General features: G+C 40.1%; 1 protein-coding gene and 1 long non-coding RNA gene across 4 annotated transcripts in view; both read left to right on the top strand.

Moving 5' to 3' along the window:
* nnt (nicotinamide nucleotide transhydrogenase) overlaps positions 1 to 5664 on the top strand; it is a 32584-nt gene extending 26920 nt beyond the window's left edge. The window contains exons 20-22 of the mRNA XM_079364912.1: positions 993 to 1111; positions 2300 to 2415; positions 3165 to 5664. Coding sequence (XP_079221038.1) covers positions 993 to 1111; positions 2300 to 2415; positions 3165 to 3314 — 385 coding nt within the window. The 3' untranslated portion in view covers positions 3315 to 5664. The remainder of the gene's footprint in view (positions 1 to 992; positions 1112 to 2299; positions 2416 to 3164) is intronic.
* Positions 5665 to 8257: 2593 nt separating this feature from the next.
* The window catches only part of LOC306837454, a 96060-nt gene continuing 77044 nt past the window's right edge, over positions 8258 to 27273 (top strand). For all 3 annotated transcript variants that reach the window (XR_013780932.1, XR_013780933.1, XR_013780934.1), the window contains exon 1: positions 8258 to 8356. This is a non-coding gene — a long non-coding RNA (uncharacterized lncRNA). The remainder of the gene's footprint in view (positions 8357 to 27273) is intronic.

Below are 27273 nucleotides of genomic sequence, written 5' to 3'. Positions count from 1 at the left end.
GATAGGAAGACCTGTGTGTGTGTGTGTGTGTGTGTGTGTGTGAAGAAAGAATGAGTAAAAGGAAACCAGAAGAGAGGAGACGGAGGACAAGGTGGAGCGGAAGCTTGTGTAATTGCCCTGCCTCAGTTGTTTGATCCTGACTGTTGCAGCTGCTGCTACTTAGAGCATTTGTGCCTGATTAGAGGAAAGTGGGTGGTCAGAAAAAAAAAAAAAAAAAACCTTTACCCTGATCTCCTCTGCTCCTATTTTGTGTCTTTTCTCTGTTCTTTATGCAAATCCACCTCCCCCTCGATTCATCACTCGCCTTCTACTTCTTTAAATGTGTCTTGCTGGATTCTCCTACACCTCTTTTCTCACTCTTAATGTCCCACATGTTGCTTTGGATACCACGGTATCAAAGGTTTAAAGCAAAACACACGTTTTCTTCCCTCAAGACAAGAATCCTCTGCATGGTACCACTGTCCACTAATGCCTGTGGACTGTACGGAATTAAACTAAAGGCAGAAGCTGACGCTTTCAATCAGCAGCCGGTGTCTGTAACACATCCCAGAACTGGCACGCCGTCCTCTCTCTGTATCTGCCTAAACTCGCCAAACAAATAGAAGATAAATCTCTAAACGGAGCTCGGTCATACAGCGAGGCGGCTGGAGAGCTGCATCCGCCAGACTTCAGTAGCTTCTGTTAATTCCTTTCCTTGATTACACGACATGGCTAATTGAGTTTGAGAGCCGTGTGTACACCCAGTGACACACGCTCGCACATGACACATGATGTAAGGTGGAGGAGTGCTGTGTGGTAATGTGTGTAACCAAACCAAAACCACTGACATCTCTCGACTCCGCGCCTCCATCTTACTGCCTCCGTTTCTTCCCGGCTACATTTACTTTGACGTCTTATTCCTGTGTCTTTGGCTGGTTTAAGAAATGAAGATCAATCTGTACGTTTGTTGACCGGGGACTCTGCTAACATGTTTTTTTTTTTGTTCCCCACAGGTTTGGAATTCACCCTGTGGCTGGCCGCATGCCTGGTCAACTCAATGTGCTGTTGGCTGAAGCTGGTGTCCCGTATGATATTGTCCTGGAAATGGAGGAGATTAATGAGGACTTCTCTGGTAAGACCCAGTCCTTCATTCTGCCTTTTATACACTCTAATTGCCGCACATTTAATGTTGTATAGTTTTGTGTTGTTGTGTCGTAAAGTAAGTTGTCAAAGAAGATGTTTGACAGTTTAGAATATGAACCGATCAGCGTTCAGTCCAAGAGTCCAGTGAGAAGACCAGTTTTTGTTTTTGTTGTTGTACACTATATGAGAATAGAGCCAGAAGACAGTTAGCTTAGCACCACAGAGGTTAACGAGGGAGAACCAGTGAGAATTATTTCTGAGCTTTAATACTCTCATTGTGTGTTCTCATTGTCTTGTAGCCACAGTTTGAAACCCTGGAGAAGGCTAAGCTAACTGTGTCGTCTTACTCTTGTATATACGCATATAGAAGTATTTCCCGAAGACTAAATACTTCATTTATAGACAGAATGTGTAACATTGTACACACACAATACAGCAGAAATCGATACCGGTATATCCTTTGTAAATGTCTCTCTGAATCATGACGGCCTACAATGAGTGACGAGCACGAGACCCGCCAGCTGTATTGTTGTTGGAGCCAATTTTGTCTGCCACTTGCGCCTAATGGTGCATGGACGACTCCTTCGTGCAAACACGATTGGATAGGGGTTAGAGGTGTTGCCGCTGGAGGAGTCAGAATAGCGGAGGTGTTACTAAACAGCAACTTGTTTTGGTTTCATGTTGATACTCAGGGGCGACATCTACTGGATCAAAAAGTCGCACATTCCTCCTTAAATACGAAGCTCCAAAATAAAAACAAACATGGTATACATAGTTTTGCTAATGCTAAGTTCATTTCACTAATAGGATATAACTTTATTGATCCACAATGGGGAAATTCGGGAATATGAATAAAAAAGTAAGAATGGAAAACTATTTGCATGTTATTGCTAAGTACGTGGAGACCATGTGTTGTATACTTGATATTCATACACTTGTATTAGTTTTTATTTATTTGTAAAAACTGAATCATTTCTCTATGTGTTGGCTCTCACACCAAGAAAAAGTTACTGCATGACCTTTTTTTCCCCCACGATATTGATCCCATCTTCTCCAAATGCGTCATGCACCATCTCCAAATAAATGAGCCATTAAGTCGAAAACCATATGTCCATTTTACAGAATCAGGATCAACTTAACAAGATGCTTGATGTAAATGTGTTGTTTGTCTTCTCAGAGACTGACCTGACCCTTGTGATCGGTGCCAATGACACTGTAAACTCAGCCGCTCAGGAAGACCCGAACTCCATCATCGCTGGTATGCCCGTGCTGGAGGTTTGGAAGTCTAAGCAGGTGAGACATCTGGTAAACGTATGTTTGATAATGAGGCTGTCCTGAAGCCCGAAAAAGATAAAGAGGAATGGAGGATTTTACTGGACTGCTTTTTATCGCCACAACTGAATGTTGGAGTCTACACAACAGCAGAGGGGCCTCAATCTGAACACACATACACACACACCGAGACATAAAAAATGCAAACTCACGCTCACACACACATACACATGTTCTAAGGTTCTCATAAACACAGAGACAGACTGTTACAGTTCCAGGTGCGGTCCCATCCTGATCCCATTAGTGGTGACTGTGTCGCTGTGGAATGACGACATTCGGAGCATCCCACTGGCACTGCTCCGAGATCTGGGATTTATAAAGCGCTCCTGCTATTTCCACACACTTTCCCTATGGGAAAAATCAAAGAGGACAATCTGTTTAACCACACACACTCCAGCACAGAGACACATAGGCAGGTGTATAGCTGCAGTCTTTTCGATAGTCATCAGTAAGAGCCCGACGGACACAAAGGAATAAACTACTGAACACACATTTTTAACAGTTGAGCTCAGTGTTCATGAATCTTTGCTTTAATTATCTTAAACTAATAACTATTCTATGTGGTTATTTAAGTTTCTGCTTTGTATGTAGACCTTTTTTTTTTTACATTTGAAATATCTACATGTAAAACTTCTTCAGTATTTGTCTATTTTTTGTCATTCAAGGTTTCATGTAATAAGTGTTTGTATGCAACCGTTTCCCTCCCCCAGGTGGTCGTGATGAAGCGCTCCTTGGGAGTGGGTTACGCTGCAGTTGATAACCCCATCTTCTACAAGCCCAACACTGCAATGTTGCTAGGCGATGCCAAGAAGACCTGCGACGCCCTGCAAGCTAAGGTCCGCGAGTCCCAGGGCAAGTAAGGGGGCGGGCGAAAGGACTCTCCAATTACAGCACACATGGATTAGGAGGATGACAAGTCCGATCACAGCTTTAAGGTCCTCATCGTTCATCTTGAATGAGAAACATTGAGCTGTGATGACCAATAAAACAAAAACAGTTCTTGGCAGACCCTTCCTGTTATCTAGGAATAAAAGAAACTGTAACGTTGTTGTGAAAAAAGTGTGCAGTAGATGCTAAACAAAGACAACACAGTAGGTTTCAGTGTCGCCACCTTGACAATGTTCTTTCATACAGACTGCGCTTCTCTTTGACAGATCTTTTATTCCTAGATCACAACGGAGGGTCACCATGTGCATGTGGTTTGTAATCTGGAGACATCTGACATAAAAGTCCTCTTAATTTTAGACACCTGTATTAATGTAAAACAATCAGAGATGTAGGTACAGTAACATGTTAGATATGTTTAATTCAATGTTAAAGACTTCTAGGATATACAGTAGTCAAAAGTTGAGAGAAAATGTAAGATGGTAAACCGACAGAGAAAGAGGGATAAGATGCTTACGCTGTCAATGTTTCCTCTCATCGTAAAGACTGTTCTATTCCTTCTTTTTCCCCAGAGATTTCTTTTGATGTTCCCTTTGATTGATAGATTTGCTTTAATTGTTTTGTCACATGTTTCTTCTTCTTTACAAGAAAAAGGAAAAAAAAAAAAGCATAATAGTTCAACATTTTTGTAAAGTACCTTCACTTTCAGATTTTTACCGTATTGAGAGATTTTTGTATTCGGTCGAACAATTAACATGAACTAAGAAAATGTCTACATGGTCACGTAGCCAATTGTTGGAATCTATTCATGTCATTTTTTTCTTTTTCCCTTTTTACCTGACTTTTGTGTCTTGTGATCTCCACCTTTGTCTGTTGTACAGAAACCACACATGGATCCAAAAACAGTTCAAAATCCATTCAAACGTCGCCTATCAGGCATTTAATGCAATAAAACCAAATTGATCTGGTCTTTAATAAGTATGAGACCACAGCTGTCCTGTAACTCTTGTAAAGATGAAACAAACACTCTCAGAGCTCTGATAGCTGAATGGATTTTATGATGTTTTTGAACCAGGTGTGTCTCGTCCTTGTGTGTGGTTCTGATATTACAGTACATGTGATGATAGCCTTTGGCCTTTGTGGTAAAGAGGGTTTGTTTTTTTTCTTCATTTTAGAGAATGAGGCTCATACACTCCAATATGTGTTTCCTCATTATTGCTCTAGAGGGAAATGAAGGATCACTGTTTGTAAAGTAGAGCCAGATGTCAAACTGACTGGTGCGTAGACTCCGAAGCAACAAAGCTGTTTGTTAGCTTGCTGATACATTTCAGAATACAGGATTTGTTTGAAGATATTAAGTGTGCATTCCCCCCTTCCCATTCTTTAGTTAAAGCTTAACATTTTGCCATAAACTTAAACTTGTGCCAACCCCCCCCCACCCCAATTTTTAAAGATCTAAAGGCACAAATATAAATGAATTGGTTGTTGTATAACCACTTGAGTAAAGATCCCTGACATATTGACAATAGTTCCCATTCTACACCTGACTTTACATAGCAGAGCCAATCAAACGAGACCACCAGAAATAAAGCCAATCAAGGTTAGAAATGTTGGATGAGATTGAATGAACAGCAGATGAACTTGTAAAACGTTTTCCTCATTTACTGTTGGAGGCTGGTTATTATATTTTCACCCTGGGAAATCAACATCGACAACTCTCCTACCTCTCCATAAAATGACCAATAACTTTCCATATGCTCGTCATCAGACCAATATCCTTTAACTAACTAATGGACCAGTCATTTTTCATCCACAAACCTTAAAACAGCCATGTCTCTAAACCTGACCAATCGCCTTCTGTTTGTGTTCACGTTGTGTTTATTTTTAACCATCAGACCTCAGTTTGCTGCTGGCTAGTTTTACTGTATGTTACGAAAGTGTAGAGCTGCAGATGTCATCACTGCTCATGAAGGGTTCATATATTTGCACGTCAGTTTACTCAAGAAATTGCAGTCTTTAATGACTATTAGATGGGACATTTTTCTTACTATTTGTAGCTTTTTGCCACTTTTGTATTGTCAAGGTATTGATGAAATTAAGGGAAAGGAAAAATCGTAATTCTGAAATGGCCAATATGCCCCAAAATGCCCTTATTTTATGCCTTCTTGAGTATTTTTGTAAAGAAGTTATTTGTGCAGAGCAACAATGGGCTTGTGAAGTTGTTACAGTGCACCGTGTAAGGAAGATGAAATGTACTGTGAATGTTTTCCCTCTTGCTTATCATGGAACATTTTCATCCCTAATAAAACCTGTATTTACACTAGACTTTGGCTGAAGCTGTCCCTGACACACTCTTAAAGGTGGTTTGATTTCACTAATAGTAAACAAGTTGATCTGCATGGTCCCCAGGTCTTCCACAGCTAGATGGCAATCTTACCGGCCAACATTTGTACAGTAAGGTTAAACACTCAAATATTTGCAGAAATTACCTTGATGAGGGGCTGGCATCCACACTTGCACATATAATTTATAATGCTACATTCATGCTGCTTTTGGGTAGATTACATTAATGTCAGCAATACGTGCAGCTTTATTTAAATGTTCACAATCTGGCAAGCAGAACTTTTAATGTTGAAGCGAGATCAAACCGTTCAGTGAGTTAAAAAAAAGCTTAATCTGAAGTTTCCTTGACTCTGAAAAAAAGAAGTAAAATATATATTATTTAATTTAATATCCTGCACATTCTTCAGGAGAACCTGTTGCCATTTATTAAATCAAACGCAGCTGCATAATATAAGATGGTGGCATAACTACAAATTGTAGGTGGCATCTGGCGTATATTTTTGAAAACCAGCAACGGCAGTCATGCAACATGTATCATGACATGACCACAATAATTCTGCCCTGATGAGGGATAACAGGGAGAAGATGCCACCTATCTAACCTCAAAGTGTCCCTTTGCAAACACAACAAGATCGCATGCGTTCATGCTGAGGGCTGGGATAATAACTGAAATGTAAATATCAGTTTGTGTTACATTTTCACCTACAAGCGCCACTTGATTGCTATTCATCAGTGCTGAAGTAAACTGGAGGTACTTAGAAGGGGAGTGGGGCCCACAGAGATGCAGCAGATTAGACTGTAGATAGATTTATGAGGATGGGGATCGCATGTGTGCACGATGAGGGTGACTTCATCCTGTAACAAGTGGCACTCAGACAGGCTGTTATCTGCTCCCAAGCTAGAGAAGATCTAAAGGGAACTGTCACTCCCACAACATAGGAGAGATGCAGCGATAGTGATTAAGGAATAAGTTGAGATATGACTTGTTTTGTTTGCATAATACGTCTTAAATGTTAGCCTTTTGGGACACAGTACACTTTTTAAAAAAATCCAATTTACCTCCTGGGGCTTTTCTGATTAAGAATCTGCAGATTCTAAGAGTCTAAGGTGTTTGTTTTCTGACCAAATGGTGAAGTAGAAGAGACAGCATGAAGATCCAAGGTATGATAAAAGCTTAGGTGACAGTCTTCTCAACTCAAGCTGGCCTATTGTCACACTGCCAGTATTTACCCAGGCAGCTAAAGGAGAGCCAGCATGTTCCAGACACAATAAGCCTCCATCCCTCCTCCCTACAGGGATATTCTGTCCTTCCTGAAAAAAGACATCGGTTGTTTTGCCTGGCCTTGCATGCAATTTGACGTAGAGGGTATTTGATTATTTTATAACAGGTGTGTGCCTGGGTGGATCCTTCCAATGATGACATGCAGTCAGGGGTTTCCTTGGCTGATAAGGTCAGTAAACATGCATGGACTTGTGAGGGAAGAAAATATGCATGTTTCTGACAAAGTGCTCAGCCTACTCTTACTTATTTCTTGACCAAAGTTTGAAAATACAGTTTCATGGAGGCATGCCTTATTTAAAATTTGAGTCAAGTGCAGGAAAAGAAATACAAATACACACACTTCAGGTAATGTGGGGATTAATTTGATAAATGGCCATTATTGGGGTTCCTATTGACAACGTGTATCTACCTTACAGTTTACAGAAAAGCACCATGTAAATCAAAACATCCAGATCTTGGTAGACAAATTCCCTTAGGGTGTATAACATCACGGATGCTTTTATTTACGTTACTGTGTACTCCCAGACAGGTTTCCTCTAAATATTTATAGGGAACCAACTGCCACACAAAGCTTTAGCATTTCCTGAGGCTCTGGGCCTTTTTGCCTGTTCCCATTTACTCCGGGTTAGTAACCTGGAGTTACTCAAACAACGTTGCAGTACGAATTTGTGTCTTTGGGTTTTCTAATGCAGTAATATGCGTCATTTAATTACCTAGAAGTAGAATTACAACAAACAAAACAGCCTACTGAAATACAAGTATCAGTAAAATAGACACAAAAGAACATTACATCAGTAACCCTGCTTACATGTTTTGATTTAGGACCAGTTTTGGCCTGTGATGCAACCAAACTGTAAATATTGGCAGCAACACACAGTGATTTATAATAATGTTCCTTTTAATGTACTACAAAAAGACAATAACAAACAAACAAACAAACAAACAATATGTTGTTAAAAGGACGTCTGTAATAACTATGACCCGGCTGTGACTCAAGGTGAAATGAGTTGGCTGTACTGATAAATAAATCAAACAAACCCTCTTCCTTTGAGTGTTCATTTAAGCCCTCATGGCTCCGCCCACTTATTAAAAATATCAGTACACCTGAATTGCGCGGTGAGGTAGCAGCAAGCATGAAGAGTTAACTAACTATGTAGTCCCAGACCTCGGAAAATACCACAACTGGTTTATATGGAAACTTACCCTGGAGTTGAGATGTATGGCAAGATGAAGAACTGTGTGTTTGCAAAAATATAAACGTACATTTCCTGGTCTACTACCGGTGTTGGTCCTCAAAGGACGCTTCATGCGCGCCCATTAAAGTGCGGCCCGTCTTTGACCGCTCCTCCTGGACAACTTCTCAGAGGACCAAACTCCACCTCTACAAACCAAGTAAGAAGCACATTTAAAGCCACTTGTAGAATGTGACAACAATGTTTTTACTTTGTAAATTGTCCCTCAGCTTGCTGGCAGTGAGCATTTGGTGTATCTGTTTATTAATCTTTATTTAATTGATTCCTTTGGTTGAGCTTTTGAGCTTTTCATTACATTGTATTGGCTGAATGGTTGAGCGCAGAGATTGTTGCTGTTTTCAGGTGTTTTGTTTTTGATTTAGTAACTTTAGAGTTATGAAGAGAATAGTTATTATTAAAAGCGAATGCCTAATTGATTAATATTTGTTCATGCTTATAGTTTTTTTTTATTGAGCTATAGGGATTCAACTTCAGAATCAATGTGTTTATCATCACCTTGCATGAACATATTTTTCATATTGACCTGTCAGTACTCTTACAGTAATAGATAATGGTAATAGTTCCCCCCAACACTAATATAATGTTTTCAAATGGCTGTTTGTTGCAGCCTGATGCTGCACAGTCGGTGAAATATTAGATTTAAAATGTTGATAACTGAATTTACTTATATTTCATGGAGTCAAGTGTTAAGCTAACAGCGTTTTGTATGTACCACTGATGTGTGTTCCCTGGATGAGAATAAACTGGCTTGTTGAAGTTACCAGTGCAGCTTCTAGAGTCCATTGGGGCCCCAGACAAAAAATAATTTTGGGCCCTACAACTCGCATTTATCACCATAATGTCTGCCATTTTCCCAAAGCTTACTCCTCTTCCTCTTTTTTCCTATTTCTGTTTTCTCTAGGGTAGACAACATGAGTGAATGATTTTGAATGGGCCCCCTTTAGGGAGGTTTCCTTCTGTCTTTGCAAAATGTGCGCATTATCGGATACTGCTGTGGTATAAAATTTGTGAGCCCTCAGGGGGCCCCCTTGCTCGTCTGGTGCCCCAAGCGGTTGCCTGCCTTGCCTGTTGACAAAAAGTGCCTCTGTGTGCAACGATAAACAACGGGAGAAAATCCCCCCCAAGACAGAAATGGCAGCAGCGGACAAAGTGAGCTTGCTTTGGCTGAACTATTTCAGACATAATTTACAATAAAAGAAACAAGTGCAGAGGCAAGCGTTAAGGATTGTAATGCCTGTGTCACACCTTAATGGCCGTGTTCACTCAAAGCTGGAGGAAAAGGAGAGATCTGTCCAAAGCAAAAGCAGAGCTCCAAATCCAGGAACTTTCGTCAGTCGATTCCTCTTTTCTTTTAACAGTATTAGACGCAACGCTGAACAGTCTTTCACTTTCAGCACTGGTCGAGGGGGCTCTGAGAATTTCTGCCACGATGTGGATCGGCGCTGTCAGTCCGAAATCAGAGCCGACACTGATAGTGGATCGAATCGGTCCCATCTCCAGTAACTTACCAGTTCGGTGTAAAGGGGATTGCAGAGAATCTTCCGGCCTTATAGTGGCCGCCTCAACAACTAACACCCTCTGTCTTCACTACCGTAGTGGAAAACAAAAGCAAAACGTCCTGTGTCTCTATGTGAGAGCCAACGGCTGCTCTCGGTGCAGTTTGATGATCCATTTGGATCAAATGATTCGGCCTACGTGTGATCTCTCTAACTAAGCCCAGGTAACACTGTAGTTCACCACCATAGTGTGCTGAGGTAAGGTTATGCACTGTATCAAATATAAGATCCATTGTCCTAACATCACTACAGCACTGATCTTGTTGTCTACACATAGAGTAATGATAGTTTGTCATTGTAAGGGAAGAATCCTCTCATGTGCAGAGGAGTCTCTTTTATCCCTGATCTGTAGCATGTTCCCTCTTTTAATGTCTAATCTGATTGTCCTAACAGCTTGTTTGGAGAGACTGTGTTATTGAGCGGTGTCTTAAAAGCCCAGGGACAGAGGCCTCTTGGATACACCGTCCCATGACAAACATACACAAAGACTGTACCCGGACTGTCCTGAAGTCGTTTTGAAAGTGACAGCCGGGAGATAAATGTGGACACACTGACCTGGACGGCAAGCAACGCAACCGGCCTCTTTTACTGTTCAGTTTCATTGCTGCTTAAGGTTAGCGAACATAAACATTGTGGGTATGTGTCCTTTTAAGCAGCTTTTATTGTCCAGCTGTCGGAGGGTTAGAGAGGAAGGGGTGAAAGAAGTGAAGGGATGGTTATTGTAGCAGGAAGCACAGTTGGATGTTCTCTGAAGTAGTGTGTGTGTGTGTGTGTGTGTGTGTGTGTGTGTGTGTGTGTGTGTGTGTGTGTGTGTGTGTGTGTGTGTGTGTGTGTGTGTGTGTGTGTGTGTGTGTGTGTGTGTGTGTGTGTGTGTGTGTGTGTGTGTGTGTGTGTGTGTGTGTGTGTGTGTGTGTGTGTGTGTCATTAATAGCTCAGAGACACAATATGTTTATTGAAACATCTTCTCAGAGCACTTAGCATCAGTCTGTTATTGTCTTAAAGACATAAAGACCTGGAAGAAAGAAACACATGGCATTCACATTTGTGTCAATGGAGAAGGGAATCGCACTACAAGGCTTCACTTTGGTTGCCCCTAAATCATTTCAAATCAGGAGCTTATGAAACATAAGAGGGATTCTATTTGGAAGTAGCTCATACCGTGAGGAATTATTAACTGCAAATAATGCTGACGCCTCTGTCAGGAGATTATTTCTTGTCATCAGAATCGTTTTTTATTGCCAAGCACATTTGCATAAACAAGGAATTTGTCTTTGTGTTATTGGTGCAAAAAACAGTTCACATGCGAAATAAGGCTATATAGCAAGTACGTAAATCAAATAAAATAGAACATAAGATACAATTAACGAGATATAAAATAAAATCTAAAAAAATGTCAAATATGAAGAATCATGAAAAAATACAAACAGAACAATGGGTACATGACAGTCCAGTGGGCGTTATGAGGACATGTTATGAAAAATCCACTTTTACCGAGTTTATGAAAACAAAACGAGCGCATAACACAGAAGTCTGAACATTTGTTCGTGTTTTTGTTTTCGTCCTCAATGGGCAAATTAAAACAGAAAGAGTAAAAAGAATTTGTGAAAAGTGTTCAAACAGATTTCACAAGGCCCTCGCTGCCTTCCCAGAAATGCAGCAGTGGCGTTAACTGTGGTTCTAAGTTCAGCTGGTCAGCCTGACTCGTAACAAGCCGTCATAAAGTCCAGTACAGAGATAATAACGTCTTAGAACAAGAGCTTCATTTCCTCTGCATGATTGAACACATGGTGCTCATAAAATGTTGCACCATAACTTCAGCTTTTTCGTTGACTTAGCTTGGCTAACAACTTCACCTTGGAACATCCCCTGACACTGTGTCTCTCCCATGGAGAGACTTAAGCCTGGCTGAACTATGGGTGCTCAAGCGTTTCACTGACAGGGTGAACAGGAGGAATGATGAAAACAAGTGGCAGGAATGATTGTGTTTGTGTGTGTGTGTGTGGGAGGGGGGGGGGGCGATAAATACAGATGGAGGTGGATGTGAGAAGACAAGAGGGATATGTGTCCCTCCATTCTACCACTCTTGTTTCCCTCTCTTTCCCCCCATGTTGACACTGGTGTCAGTGTTTCCTGACACGTCTCCTGAGGAGTCTTTTGTGGGCCGACGTTTGTGTCGGTGTTCGGATGGCAGAGAGATGGCTAAAAGACTCGGGGAACAAAGAAGAAAGGAAGAAGGCGACAGAGGAGATAAGTGCGAGAAGACGAAAAGAAGGAGAGTGTTGGAGGTGTGCATGTTGTAATGTGTGAGTGTGTTTGAGAGAGAGGGGAAAAAAAGAATCAATGGGAGTCAAGTATCAGCTGCATAACCTCTTAAGGGGGCCTCATCAGCAGCACACAGAAGACAAACTGACACAAAGAAAGAAGTAAAGAGGGATAGGGTTTCAGAGCTGGGGCAGATAAAAGAAAACATCATTCTCTCCCCTCTCTTTCTTGCTGTCTCACTCGCTTTCTTTTTTTTTTTTTGGGTGGGGGGGGGGGGGGGTCTGTGTTTGTAAAACTACAAAGGGAGAAACACCTGAGCCCCTAGTTTGGGCAGCACTATGTCACAGAGGGAATGTGCCACTTGTGTGCGAGGTTGTCAGTGCGTGTCTGTTTGGATTCTAAGGATGAGAGGGGAAAGAGCCGGAGCCAGCATACCTCAGCGGCCGACCTACCTGAGAGCCTTTGAACGCTCCCAGCTGTATGGTGGCCCATTCAGCGATCAGTGACTCTCCATACAGTGTTTGATCACAAAGTCTGAGCTGCTATCTGATCTGTTGCAACACACATGCAACACTAGCCCCTAATTTAGTCTTACTGAATACTTTGGTATAGTAATTCTACATCTTTGAATCACTTCACAAATATGGCCTGTTACAGGATGTTGTCCACTCATTGTACTCCTGTGTTTCATTCTGTCAAACTACACAAGGTGTGAACTACATTGTGGCACAAAAATGCTTTTTTTAATCAAATTTTTTACATCTTTTAACATTGATTTTGCATGAATAAGTCATGTTTTTATCAGGGCCCTGAAGGCATCATAATAAGATTTGTTCAGGAATGCTGGGGAATAAACCTGGCAGGGATTCTACTTTTAAACCAGGAGATACAAACTTGTGTTGACCGGTGTACAGCAGCATTCAAGCACATGACAGAACTTTTTTTATTTCTCGACATGATGAGCAACCTATTGGTTGACAAAACTATCACTGTTTCCCACTTCTTCCGAATATCGGTCTGTCTCTTTCATACATGACTGTTGTTGCGTATAAACATTTCACACAACATGTGGTGGATAGCTCTGTGAAGTTTAACTACCGAAACGGAGCATGTGCCCGCATTTGGCACTTTAGAAGTTTTAATTTTCGGACCCTGGCTGTGATGATAACACAGCCAAATGTTTTTTTTTTTTTTTTTTTAAGAAAACTTCTATGACAAAATATTTGAGCTGAAAAATAGACTTGAATCGATTGACGGTCACAAAAGGCAACACTATGCAGGTCCATTCTGAAATGTTAGCTGTGAGTCAATCACAACAAACGTAGATCTTTAGTTTTTCATAGCGTTCACAGAGCTCAGGAAATGTTACGTTACTAACGTTAAGTTAACGTTTGATGTTATCTGCGACCAACAGCTGATACACGCTGCAGGATAAATGCAGACATGGTAAATACTGAACGGAGAACAGGTGAAGCAGCGTTCGAACAAAGTGACCATACACATTAGAATAGCTTTCATACTTTTACAGTAAGTATCCAGGGCGCCCACACAATAATGACTCGCTGTTTACTTTTCACTGAGACTGTCAACAGGGATTTAAAAGCAGTACATTCATTTTACAACCTTGATGATACATTTTTATTTTATGTAAAGAAGGGACCATTATGAATGGAAAATAAGTTGCATGGGGTACCAAGGAAAATGTAAAGTGAAGTGCAGCAATATGAATACGAAAAATGTTCTTCTTCTTGTCACTGTCAGATATGTTACCACCACAGAAGTAAGGTGATTGATACAGAGACAGCAGATGGTTGTACTGTCCTGTCCTGTGATTGGCTCAGGAAAACACACACCACCTTCCATCATTATTCTAACTGGTGAAAATCATTCTTCCACCTATACTGTGATAAATACAATAATCTGCTTGTCAAGGTAATACTGCTAACAAGGCACGCGGTCCTTCAATCTTTCAGAATTTTTTCTGTCTCCATTCGCTCCATGTCGCACACCCAGTATTGGCACAAAAAAAAAAGCATCATCACCATCTGGGATTTATTGAATGAGAATATTAGAAATTGCTGACTGCAAATATGTCAATATGAGCTCCGATCAGTACAGATTGAAGAGATTTAATGTTGGCATCATAGCTCCATTTTGAACTGCATTTCTCACTGTGAGGTTGTATAGGCAGCACCAGAGACTTAGGAGACTTTTGACAGCTTCACTCATATAGACAGAACATCAGCTACACCACAGCACAGTGCTTTAATTAGGCTGGCACACTTCAATTCAGATGACATTACCCCCACATTAATTATCAAACAGACGAGGACTGATTTAGGCAGTGTATAAATAAAATCCTCTGTGACAGCTCAGACTGGCTGCAACCAGACAGTAATAACAGAGAACAGACCTGAATAACATACGACAGACTTTGACACAATGAACAGATTACAGGCAGAGAAGAATAACAGTGGTTACATGGGTGCCAAGAGAGAAACTAATTTCCAATCAATCATTTAGACAAGAAAGACGCTATGCCCTGCAAATGTTGACAGTTGTTTTGCAACAGGGCCTGGTAGCAGATACAAACCAGTCCCTTTCATGGATTGTTGTTGGTTGATCAATTAAAAAAAAAAAAAAAAAAAAAAAAAAATCCTTAAACAAGTCGGGTTTTATTCAGAAGATGCATTTCTGCTCTACATTACAAGTTCTCACCATAGATAAATAGTTCAAGCAGCATGAAATCAATCACCCATTGAATTGTTGATTTTCAACCGAGGCGTCTTTGCTCCCGCCATGCTAGTTTTTCTAGAGTCTGAAGTGACCTTTTTTTTTTTTTTTTTCACTTTTCAGATTGTGATTTCACAACCGCGCCATAACAAAGCTCTGCAGTTATTATGTCGATGTTCTTTTATAGAGATTCCGCAACAGCGTGATATTGGTGTCTGTTACAGCATTGCAGAAGCAGGATGTGTCAAGAAGCGGCTTAGTCTTCACCAGAGGTGAAATTGTAGAAATCAAGATTCTCCTCTTCTAAGATTTCGATCTTCGATTCGTAACTTCTAGAAATCGTTTTTTTTTTGTTAAATGCCAAAATAGAGTAACAAGGTGTTCAGCCTGTCTCACAGATGACTGGAGTAGATCCTGAAGTATGTAATTCATGAATAGACTTTGAATCCATGGATCAATGAGTCCAGATTTGTTTTTAATCGAAAATCAATTCTGAGCCAAAGAATCGAAATCGAATCAATTCCTAGCCCTGTCTTCACATAAACACGCCACATCTGTACAAAAAGCTTTTTTGTCTCCCATAGAACTGGTGCCACAAAGGTGGATAATCTTGTAGCAGAAGACAGAAACGTGTAGCACGATGTATGAAATGTTTGTTACTAAACAAACTCTCTAAAACCCCCTTTTCAGCACGTAGCCCATCATGATAAAAACTGACACAGCGTGCTGGAACGTCTGGCTCTGTTCATAAAGACAGAGAGCAACAAGCAGAAGACCGGGATATATTTTCAGTGTTTGCTGTCACAAATCACTCTATAAATCTTAATAAACAGAGCTAAAAAAAAAAGTTGGCAATATGAGGGACCACATGATATCAATGACAATCCACTTCAAGTAGGAGCTTGTGCCTGTACAAGCAGAAGACATTGGGATAGTCCCGTTACTTTTGCAGATGCCCTCTACCCCAGCCTCCACTCGGCTCTTATATTACTGTACAAATAAGCTAAAGACGAGGTGTGACTGTTACACTTGTAATGTTTTGAGCGAATACGTTACATTGACTTCTTGTATAATCTCTTCCAGGCTTGAAACATGGCCTAAGACCTGCCTCTGTTGTTCTCCTCGGACCTCTTCCTTAAGATGTTTTACGTAGTTTATTTTTATTGCCACTTCCTCTTGATTACCGAGAGCACAGTTGCTCTGTTCTCAGCACGTCACATGACATCAAACGGTAGGCCTGGAGTTGATTGGGCATTTCAACAAGTTCCCATGCTGCCGTTTCCTGGTGAGGACAGTTCTACTTTGTTTGTGAGTCAAAACAAATTGTTACGTTGTGTTGTGTTGTGTTGAAAGAATTCAAGAAGGTGAAGCAGAGGATGATGACTAAGAGAAAAGACAGCTCGCACATACACACCAGCAGCATACAGAAATAAACAGAGACAGACGGGCAGAATGGATAGAACAAGGGGAACCCCGATTAGCAGTCTGATGAGTCATCACTCGGTTTGGAAATCAAACTTTAAATTTCGAAGCCTTTTGACTGAAACTCTTCTGCGTTTGTACAGCCAGGCCACACACTTCAGCTCACAGCTCCATCAGGAGGAAACAAGGATTCATGAATGCATTCACATATCTGTTTTTAAGTGTAAAATGACCCAGTTTCAAGCCTTAGATAACCTTCTCAAAAAGTCATTTGTGAGCCCCCCCCCCCCCTTTTTTTTACTGACAAACTCATGGGTTACTTTATTTCCTTTTTTTTTTTTTTTCTTACCATGTTTTATTTTGAAAGGGTGTATCGGCAAGAACATTAAAACCTCAAAAAATGTTTGACGGATTAGCACTCTGTGGAGAAGCAGAAGTCCTTACATAGCATCTCCCTGTCCCTAAGACTGATTGAAAGTTATGCAGAGCAATACAAATCTGTGCTGCCCAGGGCTCAAGCGACACTGAATCAATCCATTTTCAGCCCACAGCCCTTCACTGTAAACAGTGACATGAGGAGGAGGAAGAGGAGGAGGAGGAAGGAGGCCTGTGCTCAGGGCACACTTGTAGGACTTCCTGGCTCTGCTCTTAAAGTCAGAGTGGAACAGGCAGATGACTGGGATTCAATTTACAACGTTTTCTGCCACAAATCCCTCTGTTAGGTTACTTTTTATTTAAACCCCGCTGTCTTTATACTAACAAGAATTACAATTCAGCTTCTTACCTCTGGGTAGTAAAGGATTGGTCAGGAAGTAAGATACACATATTCAACAGTAAATCACAAAGCAGTGCAAACGAACCTGATAAAAACACAGTTTACCTCCAGAAGTACAAACAAGTTGCCTGGTCGTCAAAAATCTTCATAAATGAAAACCTTAAAAAAACAAATTCCAGCAGTGTTTCAGCAGCCCGCCACCCCAATGCAGACTAGCACCACTCCATAAGAATGGTACGCAATATACTTGAATATCTGGAATTTACCTGGTTTATATTGCATGGTTTATTTTCAGCAGCACATTAGCATCTTTCATGGATTTTTGTGTCCTGAGCAACGTCTCTGTTTTGCTCTGTACTGCTCGTGTGTTCCTACTGGAGCGAGTTTTCTTCTTTGACACAATCCCACTGACTGACACACAGTCATGGACTTTGGAGGAGCTTCTTGATTTAAGAGTGAATTGTATTATTTGGCATGCTTACACTAAGCTAATACGGTGGACGTGGTTAGCGTTAGCCTTTTGACCGTGTGACCGTTTTGGCGCGTCAAAGTTAGCATGCGGGTCAAAACGGCTTTAGTCATGCTAATAAAGAAAAAGTCAACAGTTTGTCAAATAACTGATGATTTAACTTATTTCAGCTCTGAGTCCGTTCAGAACATGTGACGGAGAGTGCTTTTCATGTCCTCTGAGAGCTACAAGTGCTCCAGCTTGTGTCATGACTCTTTATACCAACCTAATCAATAACAACTGTGGCATTTGTGTATTGATAGAAAACCGTACACGTAAGCATTTGAATGTGCGCCTTCCCCAAACCACCAGTACATCTCTCTTTTACATTCCAGCCTTTTGGAGTCGTTCCTGGTGTTTGAATAGTGTTCTCGCACAATGGTTATGCATTCGACTTTGATTTTGAGTGTGGTCTGTCTCAGCGCCTGATGAAATATGCAGTAAATCAGGGAATTCTCTACAGTGTCTTTTCTGATGATAAACTGAGCCCAGAGACCACAATCAATTCTTTTTGGTCTTAAGATAATTCTTAAAACCAGAGTTTGTCTATTCAATGTGACTTTTCAGAGGTTTAGAAAATCAGATTTGTAGAGAAATTGCTATTGGGATGTTTAAAACCAGATAAGGAAGTGGTCGAGCTCACATTCAACACAGTCTGTACAAATACCCACCCACAATGCACAGAGGAAGTCAAACAAAGGCACGAAGATGAAGTGGGAATGTTTGAAGAAACAACTGGACACATTTTTGAATAGTAAAGACAGACAGACATTTTGAGGCCAAGTATGTACATACTGTAGAGCAATTTAACTTAATTCATTGTCAGAGTCAAAAAGCCACAACACTGCAGATGTCTAAAGCTGAAGCTTATGACTACAGAAACAGGAAAATCCCCCAAACATAATGAATCTGTGTTACTCTTATGGAGTAGATGTCGCACGAGCAAGTCTAGCCAAAAGCTCGAAACATGATAGGCTCGACTCCTCCATTTTGAAGAGGTCGTGAACCCGTTTAGGAAAATGATTTCACACTGTATGTAATTGACTGTATCATAGGAAGAGGACAAGACTAACATTAAGATCATACAAAGTGCTAGCTCCTGGAAACCACAACCTGTTTGTCTGATGAGGAAGAAAAAGAAAAGTTCATTACTTTGTGATCGTGTGCATTGACTCACATGTCGTATGTGTTAACTATTACAAACTTGTGTACTTGTTTGCAACATTAATGAAGACGTTTTCTGACTCTTGAAAAACTATCAGAAAGTCCTCTTGTTAAAAAATTCAAATTCTCTGCCCAACTATTTTTTTCATCATCTGTCCAAATGAGTACACAATGTTTATTCTAAATTTTCGACACACCTGGACTGATGTGGCTTTCATTCTGTGTGTGTGTGTGTGTGTGTGTGTGTGTGTGTGTGTGTGTGTGTGTGTGTGTGTGTGTGTGTGTGTGTGTGTGTGTGTGTGTGTGTGTGTGTGTGTGTGTGTGTGTGTGTGTGTGTGTGTGTGTGTGTGTGTGTGTGTGTGTGTGTGTGTGTGTGTGTGTGTGTGTGTGTGTGTGTGTGTGTGTGTGTGTGTGTGTACTGTACCTATATGTGTACATGTACTCTATGCACTCTCTTTGTGTCTGAGCAGAATTGGCAGGGTTTTTTGAAATGTTACCCCTGTTTTACCCCATCATGCACATAACTCATCACCAGGCCAGGGTAAACTGTGTGTGTGTCTGTGTGTGTGGGCATGCTTTTGTGTAGGTATTCCTTGATTACAAAGTCGACTGTGGAGGTATAAGGTTAACAACTGGTGCAGCATGAGCTGAAAGACGACAGGATAACTGCGTGGTCATCATCATGAAAACCAAAGTGATGACTTCATGATGACAGCGTGATAAAACAATGACTGTTTCACTCTCCTCATTTTTCATCTGTATCTCTGATCTCCTCCATGTCCTTTACATGACGTTCTGAGACTCTTTTTTTTTTTTTTTTTGGTCTCACATGGAAAGATAATTCTTTCAATGCCTTCATAAATGTTTTTTTTTCTGGCATTGCTCTCTTGACGTTTTATTTTTTTTATTTAGTATAATAATCCCTGAGGGAAATGCGAGATTTGCTGTCTGTTATTGAGACTCATCTTTCTCACACACAGGCCTGAATCACACACATGCACAAACTGGACATGTGGACGTGCATTAGTGGAGAGATGTGAGAGTGAGGCACCAGGTTGGGGTTCGGTGCCTTGCTCAGGGATCTCTCCCGCTACCACAACAAGTTCCATATTATAATCCGCGTTGGGACTTGAACTGGCTCCCGACCCGATATATATAAGTCATTCAATGGACACGCCCACATCCTCCCAGAGTACAGAAGTATGTTTTTGAAGCTTGATTTTATCAACTTTGAGTTATTTTTAATTATTGAAATTTGATGTGGAGGGTTAATCACACGTTCTTCTCTCGAATAATACACTTAAAACACATTTTGTGGTTCTTTACAGCAGGGGTGGGCAATTAATTTTTACAAGGGGCCACATGAGAACCCGAAATCTGTCAGAGGGCCGCACCAACGATAACTTGAACTCTGCTCAACTTTCTCTCACTGTAAAATGCACAATATGACATATTTTGAATAGCTGGCGATCAGAAGGATAAAAAGGGTTTTTGTAGAAGTAGGCGTTGTTCAAGTATGGTGTACAGATCTTAATAAACTCTGTCAGAAAACGTCTTACTTTTTCTGGCAGTGTTATGAGAAATCAAGTAACGATTGCATCTCTGGCTGTGTAACATTATACAAAAAGTCCTTGTTGGGTTTTCAGCTTTGCTAGCAACGCTGTCCATCTTAACTCGCACGTGCACTGTGTGCGTCCGTACTGAAGTAAGACGAACGTAGCACCTTTCAAAATAAAAGCATCAGAGTTGTATTGTGTACACGGTTTAAATATATATATTTTTTAATTTATGATTGGTTTTGCCCGGGCCGGGTATGGCCTGCGGGCTGTAGTTTGCTCAGGTCTGCTTTACAGGGACTTAGGTAGCACTTAAATGTTTCATATTGGCAATTCTAGCTGCTGGAGACGTAGTAGCCTGTCTTTAATATATAGTTATATATATTAAAAAACTAATACATCTTTATTTATCTATATATACAGTTTTCCCATTATTTGAATTTCTGTGACATTTCCCACATTGGGACGGCACTCCAAGGTTGGGAAAGCCTGTTCTAAACTATCAAATTTAATAATTTTTCAGAATCCAAACGTTTGCCTTCATCTTCACTTTCAAATATGTGATGGATATGTGTGGAATTAAATAACAGTGGTATCACTGGTAGGACCAGATTCTGAGAACTTTAAATCACTTTGATACTAACAGGTATCCAGTGCACATATCACTAAATGCATACTTTGAGGATCTTTAAAGATATTTTGTATTCTCACCTTTTTAAACATTTCTTGCTTTCTTCAGGATCTTGTATTTAAACATATTTTGTTTGTAATGTCTTGTTTTTGCTCTGTGTGATTATTGCTCTAAATGTTAAAAATGTAAAGCACTTTAAATGTATGAGTGGTGCTCTCTAAGTAAACTCATGAAAAACAAAAGAAAGAAAACCAAACAATTAGAGGGTAGTTTCAGCCGTAAAATAATAATAATAAAAAAAACAGAATTATCGCACTTCTGATCACATTTGTCTCAGTAATTTTTTCTTGGATTAATTTCCGGAAAAATCTGAACTGACGGAATATACTGTTTCAGAGAAAACAATCCCTTCAAGTTCAATCACCAGCTGACCCCTGTGTTTTAATATCTGAGATCTGACTGAAGAGAGTCGGAACGCAAGAATCCCTCCATGAGGAAACTCTTGAGTGTTTTACTAACGTCAGACAGAGTTACTACACTTCCTCCTTCCATTTAGAAAGTGCTGTGTCTTTGTGTGTACTTGTACTGAATGTGCACGCATTTCCCTGAACAGCCCTACAGAGTCCCAAGTCGACTCAACTCAAAACAAATACAGCAGGAGGTCACAGTTAAAGATGGGCCAAGAGAGACACCACGAAATGAAGGAGAGACCGAAAAACGTCAAATAAACTCACTGCCTCCAACAACTGTGTTTATCTATCCTAGTTTACTGGTGACTCACTCTGAATATATTTGAGGGTGTTCGTACAAAGATGTGTTTGCAACAGTGAGATTTGTTAAGCACAAGTTCACGTATGCTTGTGTTACACGTGGAGTTTTGTATGTATACATCCACAACATAGGCTTATTTTCACGCGTTTTGTGTATGTTATCAGAGGGTGGACTCAGATCCAAGTGTTGTGATGTGAACACGTGAAACATCTCTGTGGTTAACCCGGGGTGGCCCATCTGCCTCTACAGCTTTATATTTTCAGTGTATGTTTGGTATTGTTGTCTTGCTTTAGCTCCTGTTGCTTGACTGACTTCTGGATTAAAAGGCATGTTACTTTTGCATTGTGGGTAAAACCATTTATTTATTTTTTTAAGGAGTCAATCAATTTTAAAAGTGGTATACACAACTGCCTATGTAAAAACAAGCAGGTTATACATAAACATTTTAAATTTTATGCTAACATACATACTTCTTCTCAATGACTAATGGAAAATGACAACGGGCCAGTTTTCCTTTTGGATCAGGCAGCATCAAAACATTTAGCGTCTCCAGATCCCTGTCTTCTAAACCAGAGGTTCTCAAAGTGGGATCTTTGGAATAATTTACAATTTTTTTTGACTTGCACCACAAACTGGGACTTGCGCCAATAAAATCAGTTATTTTGTCCACTACTCCCATCCCGCTTTACTTTTGTGCCAATAAATCAACTCTGATATGATCGTGACAGGTCTGTCACTTCATAGTCACAACAATTAAAAAAAAAAAGGCTAAAAATAAAAAACAACTTGGAGGAAACTTATTTGAAAAAGTATAAATGTAGCCTAATTTTATTGTGGGAAAGTATTCCATAGTACATGAATACATTGTATTAAAATGTGCTAAAATCAACATTACGATAATGAGGGGGTCCTTTGAAAAATGTCTCACCTGAAAGGGGTCCATGTTCTAAAAAGAATGTGAGAACCCCTGTTGTAAACCTCTCAGAGACGACACAGACAGTAAGTTAAGATACATTTAAATTAATAAGCTTTAAGTGTAATTATGAAATGATGGTTAGTATTATTTATATAGATGGGGTGGAGGGAAAAAAAATAACGAGAACGCCAAATATAGCAACAAGAAATTCTGTCAGTCTCACAGATGACTGGAGTAAATCCAGAGTATGTGCTAATTCATAAATAGACCTTGAATCGATGAATCAATGAGTCCAGAATCATTTTGAATCGAAAATCTGTTCTGAATCGAATACTGAGCCAAAGAATCGAAATCGAATCAAATCTTGTGACACCCAAAGATCCCCTGTCCTATATATACGTACAGCACACTAAAGCCTCTAGTCTTTGTCTGTAACTCATTCTGTTAATTGAAAATCAAGAGGTTCAGGATTTGGTCACAGCTGACCTCCACTTTTCTACGTAACCCCTCAGTCCCTCCTGTTTTAATGTACATGCTAAAACCTGTTCTTAAAGGTCAATTTCCGCAGTGTACCAAACATGCTTTGGGACACGTTGAATGATACACAGTTACTTTTTGGTGATTGTAGAAGGGTGAATCATCCCACTCGTGGCTGGATGTCTCCCCACCGGGAACTTTTGTAAATATTTAAGAGGAACTGTTGACATGAAGATAACACTGACTAATGGATTATACAAGCCTGGACTCAGAAACACACTGATGGGTCTGTGGGAGCGATGGAGAAATAGTACGTGGGAGTAATATTGGAAGGGAGCAGTGGAGAATTAAAGAGGAGTGGGACATGTGGCGGAAGGAGGAGAGCAGTGACACACAACTGAGATAAAAGTTAGGAACAACAGATCAGTGAGGGAAAGACGTTTATAAGGCAGAGGAAGAAAAACAAAACTGGAAACAGCAGAACAAAAAAAATGGACACTCCGGCCTTTTGTAAATCAGTAAAGAGTAAGATGTCGTCAGCCCGTTATAAGAAAGATTTTTCCAATAAAAATGATCTTGGATTTATTTTTTACTTATTCCGTTTTAGTGTGTGCCACTTACTGTCATCAAGACTCATTATGATGAGGGACAAGGGAAAAGGTGAAAAGTTAGAAAGAGGCTGGAAGGAGAAAACTTTCCATCCCATCTCTGGACCCATTTTCACAAACACTCTGAGCAACTCTGAGAATCCTTCGAACGATCCCTCAGCCTTTATACTCAACAATGAAGAACAGCTGTCGGAGTGAACTCTGTGTAAGACATGGTCTTTATCCAAAATCGAGAGGTAGGAAATCAGTCTGTATCGCAAGAACTATCCTTTTGTGAGGTTTTGACAAATATTTCAAGCCCTGATATAGAAGTAGTCGCTCTTGAGTTGGCGCTTTTGTTGACCTTTGTTGGTCAAACTCAGCCAAAAGTATTACATTTAGTCTAAAAGTAAAAAATCAAATGCGGATAATTTAATCCATTGTAGAGACAACGCTCATTTGTAGAATCGCCTTGATTGTGGAAAAGCACCTGCTTCTAATCTTTCATCGCAGATTAATTCTCGGTGTATCCTTTGGTTTTGGGAGTCTTCGATACTTTAGTAAAGAGCAGTTGTTGCCATCGATGAGTGTCAGACCTCAAACTATGGGGACCCATGTGGAAAACATGACGACAATACAGCATGTGCTTGTCTCATGTTCATTTCAGGAGTCTCGTCATTGGTCCACACAGAAACTAATTCTACAGCAGTATCCATCTCTTAGGTGGGATACGTTCGAGAATGGAAACATTTATTGCCTAAGACGAAGCTGCTTCCATTTTTCAAATTGAAAAAAGATGTCTTGCTTAGCAGATGCTGAATCATGCTCTATTTCACATTTACAATTAGCTAGTTAAGGTTACTTTGAAAGGATTTGTCATATTCGTGACTCAACCCGTTATTAAAAGCATTTCCCGGAGTGTGCTGATTTAAGCAGCTTTGAGCTTATTAGATCCCGGTGAATTACGTGGACATTGGTAAACCAAAACACAAACTCTTCTGTTCAGATGTTTGTAAGACTTCTGCAAAGGCAAACAGCCAAGCCTAAGTATTGTGCGGTGTAGTGGGCAGCAAATCAAGAGTCAATTCTTCCAATTAGAAGATAAAAGCGTGTATGCAAAGCAGCATACTTTATCCAAAACTACTACTCATTACATGTCGGGGAATGTTGGCCCTCTGTTTTTCATCCATACAGTATATCCCTTAGGTTGCCGTTGCGGTTCTGGCCTGTTTGAGTTTCTTAATGTCAGTGTTTTTAGCTTAAATATAGATAGACCTGGGTCAAATGTTTGGCTGCCAAATCTATTATATCGTTCTATCGTTGCTTTTATGTTGCCTTGATTCATTTTTTTTCTACGTTAGACGTTCTCTTTTGTATGCATCCTTTATATCCCTTTGTTTGTTTTGAAATGTTCTTGGTTGACTCGGTCAGTATAGCATCCTTTTCATCCATCCTCAAATCAGCGACAAGATGCTGCCTCCCTGTTTCAAGAGTATTCAAATCAGAACAGCTGAATGATGATTTCTTCGTAACTTTTGTTGAACCATTTTTCTCTTCTAAAGACATAAAATAACCTAATGTCTTCAATATTGTAACAGTCGTCAATCACATAATTAATGGTGCAGAAGTTATTACCACATAAAACTTAAAATGTGCAACAGGATAATATATAATGACATTTCTTGGATAGACAAAATTCATTGTTTATGTTCTAGTTCAAACAAGCATGCATTGGGTTTCTCAAGTACTTCAACCAGAAAACAGGAGAATGCTAGGAATTCAGAAAATAATCAATGCCGAGGTTCAGTGAAATAACCATGATGCCAAAGGGAAACCACAATCCAAGACATGGAATTTCAGAAAGCCTTTAAGAATGTGGAAAACTAGAACTGTAAAAAAATGTCTAAAGGGAAAAGAAATAGTCCTCAGTAGTTCCAAAGGTCACTGTACTCTTGTACATGTCAAGTGTTTCACCAAATTGTTTTTTACATGTAACTTTACACGTAAAATATATTCCGAACTTTATTTATAGAGTTTTCAAACGAGATCAAACGTTTGAAAAGTTGTTAAGCAAGAACACCAAGCAACCACCTCTCCTTACACATGTCAGAAGAAGAAGAAGAAGGAAAAAGTACTCTTATTTACGTGTTGCTATGGTTATCCTTTTGTACAATTATAATACGTTGCTGAAAATGAAAGGCATTGAGGTATCATGTGGGTTCTCTCAGAGCTGTGACGTAGTCGAGGAAGGGTTGCCTTGTCTGTTTGAATATCTGATTCTCTCCATATATAGACAATTCTGCATCTTTTTTTTTTTTTTTTTTTGCTATTACCATTTCATAGTGGATGATGAGGATTTCCAATGGCTTCAAGTTTCTAGCAGATGTTACCAACCTAGAATGGCTGTTTGGCTCATTGTCCAATCAACACCAAGAAGGGGTGGGACTGCTGATATCAGCTTTGTCAACGGCAGTGGCAAAGGAGAAACTCATGTGACTTGTGTTTTTGAGTGTAACATTTCCAGGCCAAGAGTTGCACTGCTAATGCCAGTAGAGAGTTAAATGAATAATTTGACTGAAACACAACAGCACTTTACGGGTTAATCACTTAAAAAAAAAGAAAAAAGAAAATGCTTGCATGCTCACAATTTAAATGATCACACTTTTGGAAAGAGTCTAAATCAGTTCTACTTACTGAAAAAGGAAATAGCATATTTATCTTATTATGTAATTAAAGATTGTATGTTTTATAATCGCTCTACTTTGATGAAAACCAAAACAAGATTTTGCAGAGTTACCCATTATTCAGAGCGAGATAGAGGGTAAATTAAAGTGTGTGTGTGTGTATGTGTGTGTGTGTGTGTGTTCATCTGCAAGTGTTTCAGGAATCTAGGTGAAATAAGAGGGGAAATATTTAGAGCTCTAGAGGACCTTAACTACGCCCTGAAGGAACCAGCCCCCCCACACTCTCTTCTTATGTACTTTTCCAAGTTGTAGTGCACAGCTTTAACTCTGAACCAGGAGAGAAAAAAAAGGCTGAGAATGTGACCCATGTAGAAAATAAGAGCTGTAGGAGCAACTTTCAGATGAGAATGGAAGTGTTTTGTGAGCCATGAAAGCATGCATCAGTGTACATAGGGGTCCTTTCAATCAGATTCAAGATGTCTCAAGGGTTTTTAGTGTGCTGTCAAAAATGTGTTTAAATACCTTGTTGCTCTGTAGGTGCATACGTGTGTGTGTGTGTGTGTCTTTTGGTCAAGGTAGGAGTGTGTGAGTCATGCTCCTTACAGCTGGGGTCCAGATGATGAAGGCCACCTGCTCCCTTCTCTCCCTTCATTTTCTCCTTACCTCCGTCATTTACACATTCTCTCAGACATACAAACAACCTCCAATTAGTCCAACCTTGACTCACTCCAGTCTACGCCTGAACACATACGTGCACTCGGCACACTGTGTCACTTTTATTGAGGAGGTACTCATGTTGTGTCTGTCTAAAACACAGAAACAGAGGGGAGTAAGATAGGACAGAAGAGAAGACTCCTCTGGAGGCGCTCCATTACATTCAGGTTGTTTTGTGTGCCGCCTGGTGATTCAGCGGAGTTAAACCCAGGATGTCAGAAGTCCTCATCATTCTCTTATAATCCTTGACAGCACAGTGGCTGACACTGTTTTGGTTTTTGAAAGGGTTCACTTTGCGAG

The sequence above is a fragment of the Symphodus melops genome (assembly GCF_947650265.1).
Source record: "Symphodus melops genome assembly, chromosome: 16".
Taxonomy (NCBI): domain Eukaryota; kingdom Metazoa; phylum Chordata; class Actinopteri; order Labriformes; family Labridae; genus Symphodus; species Symphodus melops.
Note: the sequence above shows the minus strand (reverse complement) of the source record. Positions and strands in the feature narration are given on the sequence as shown.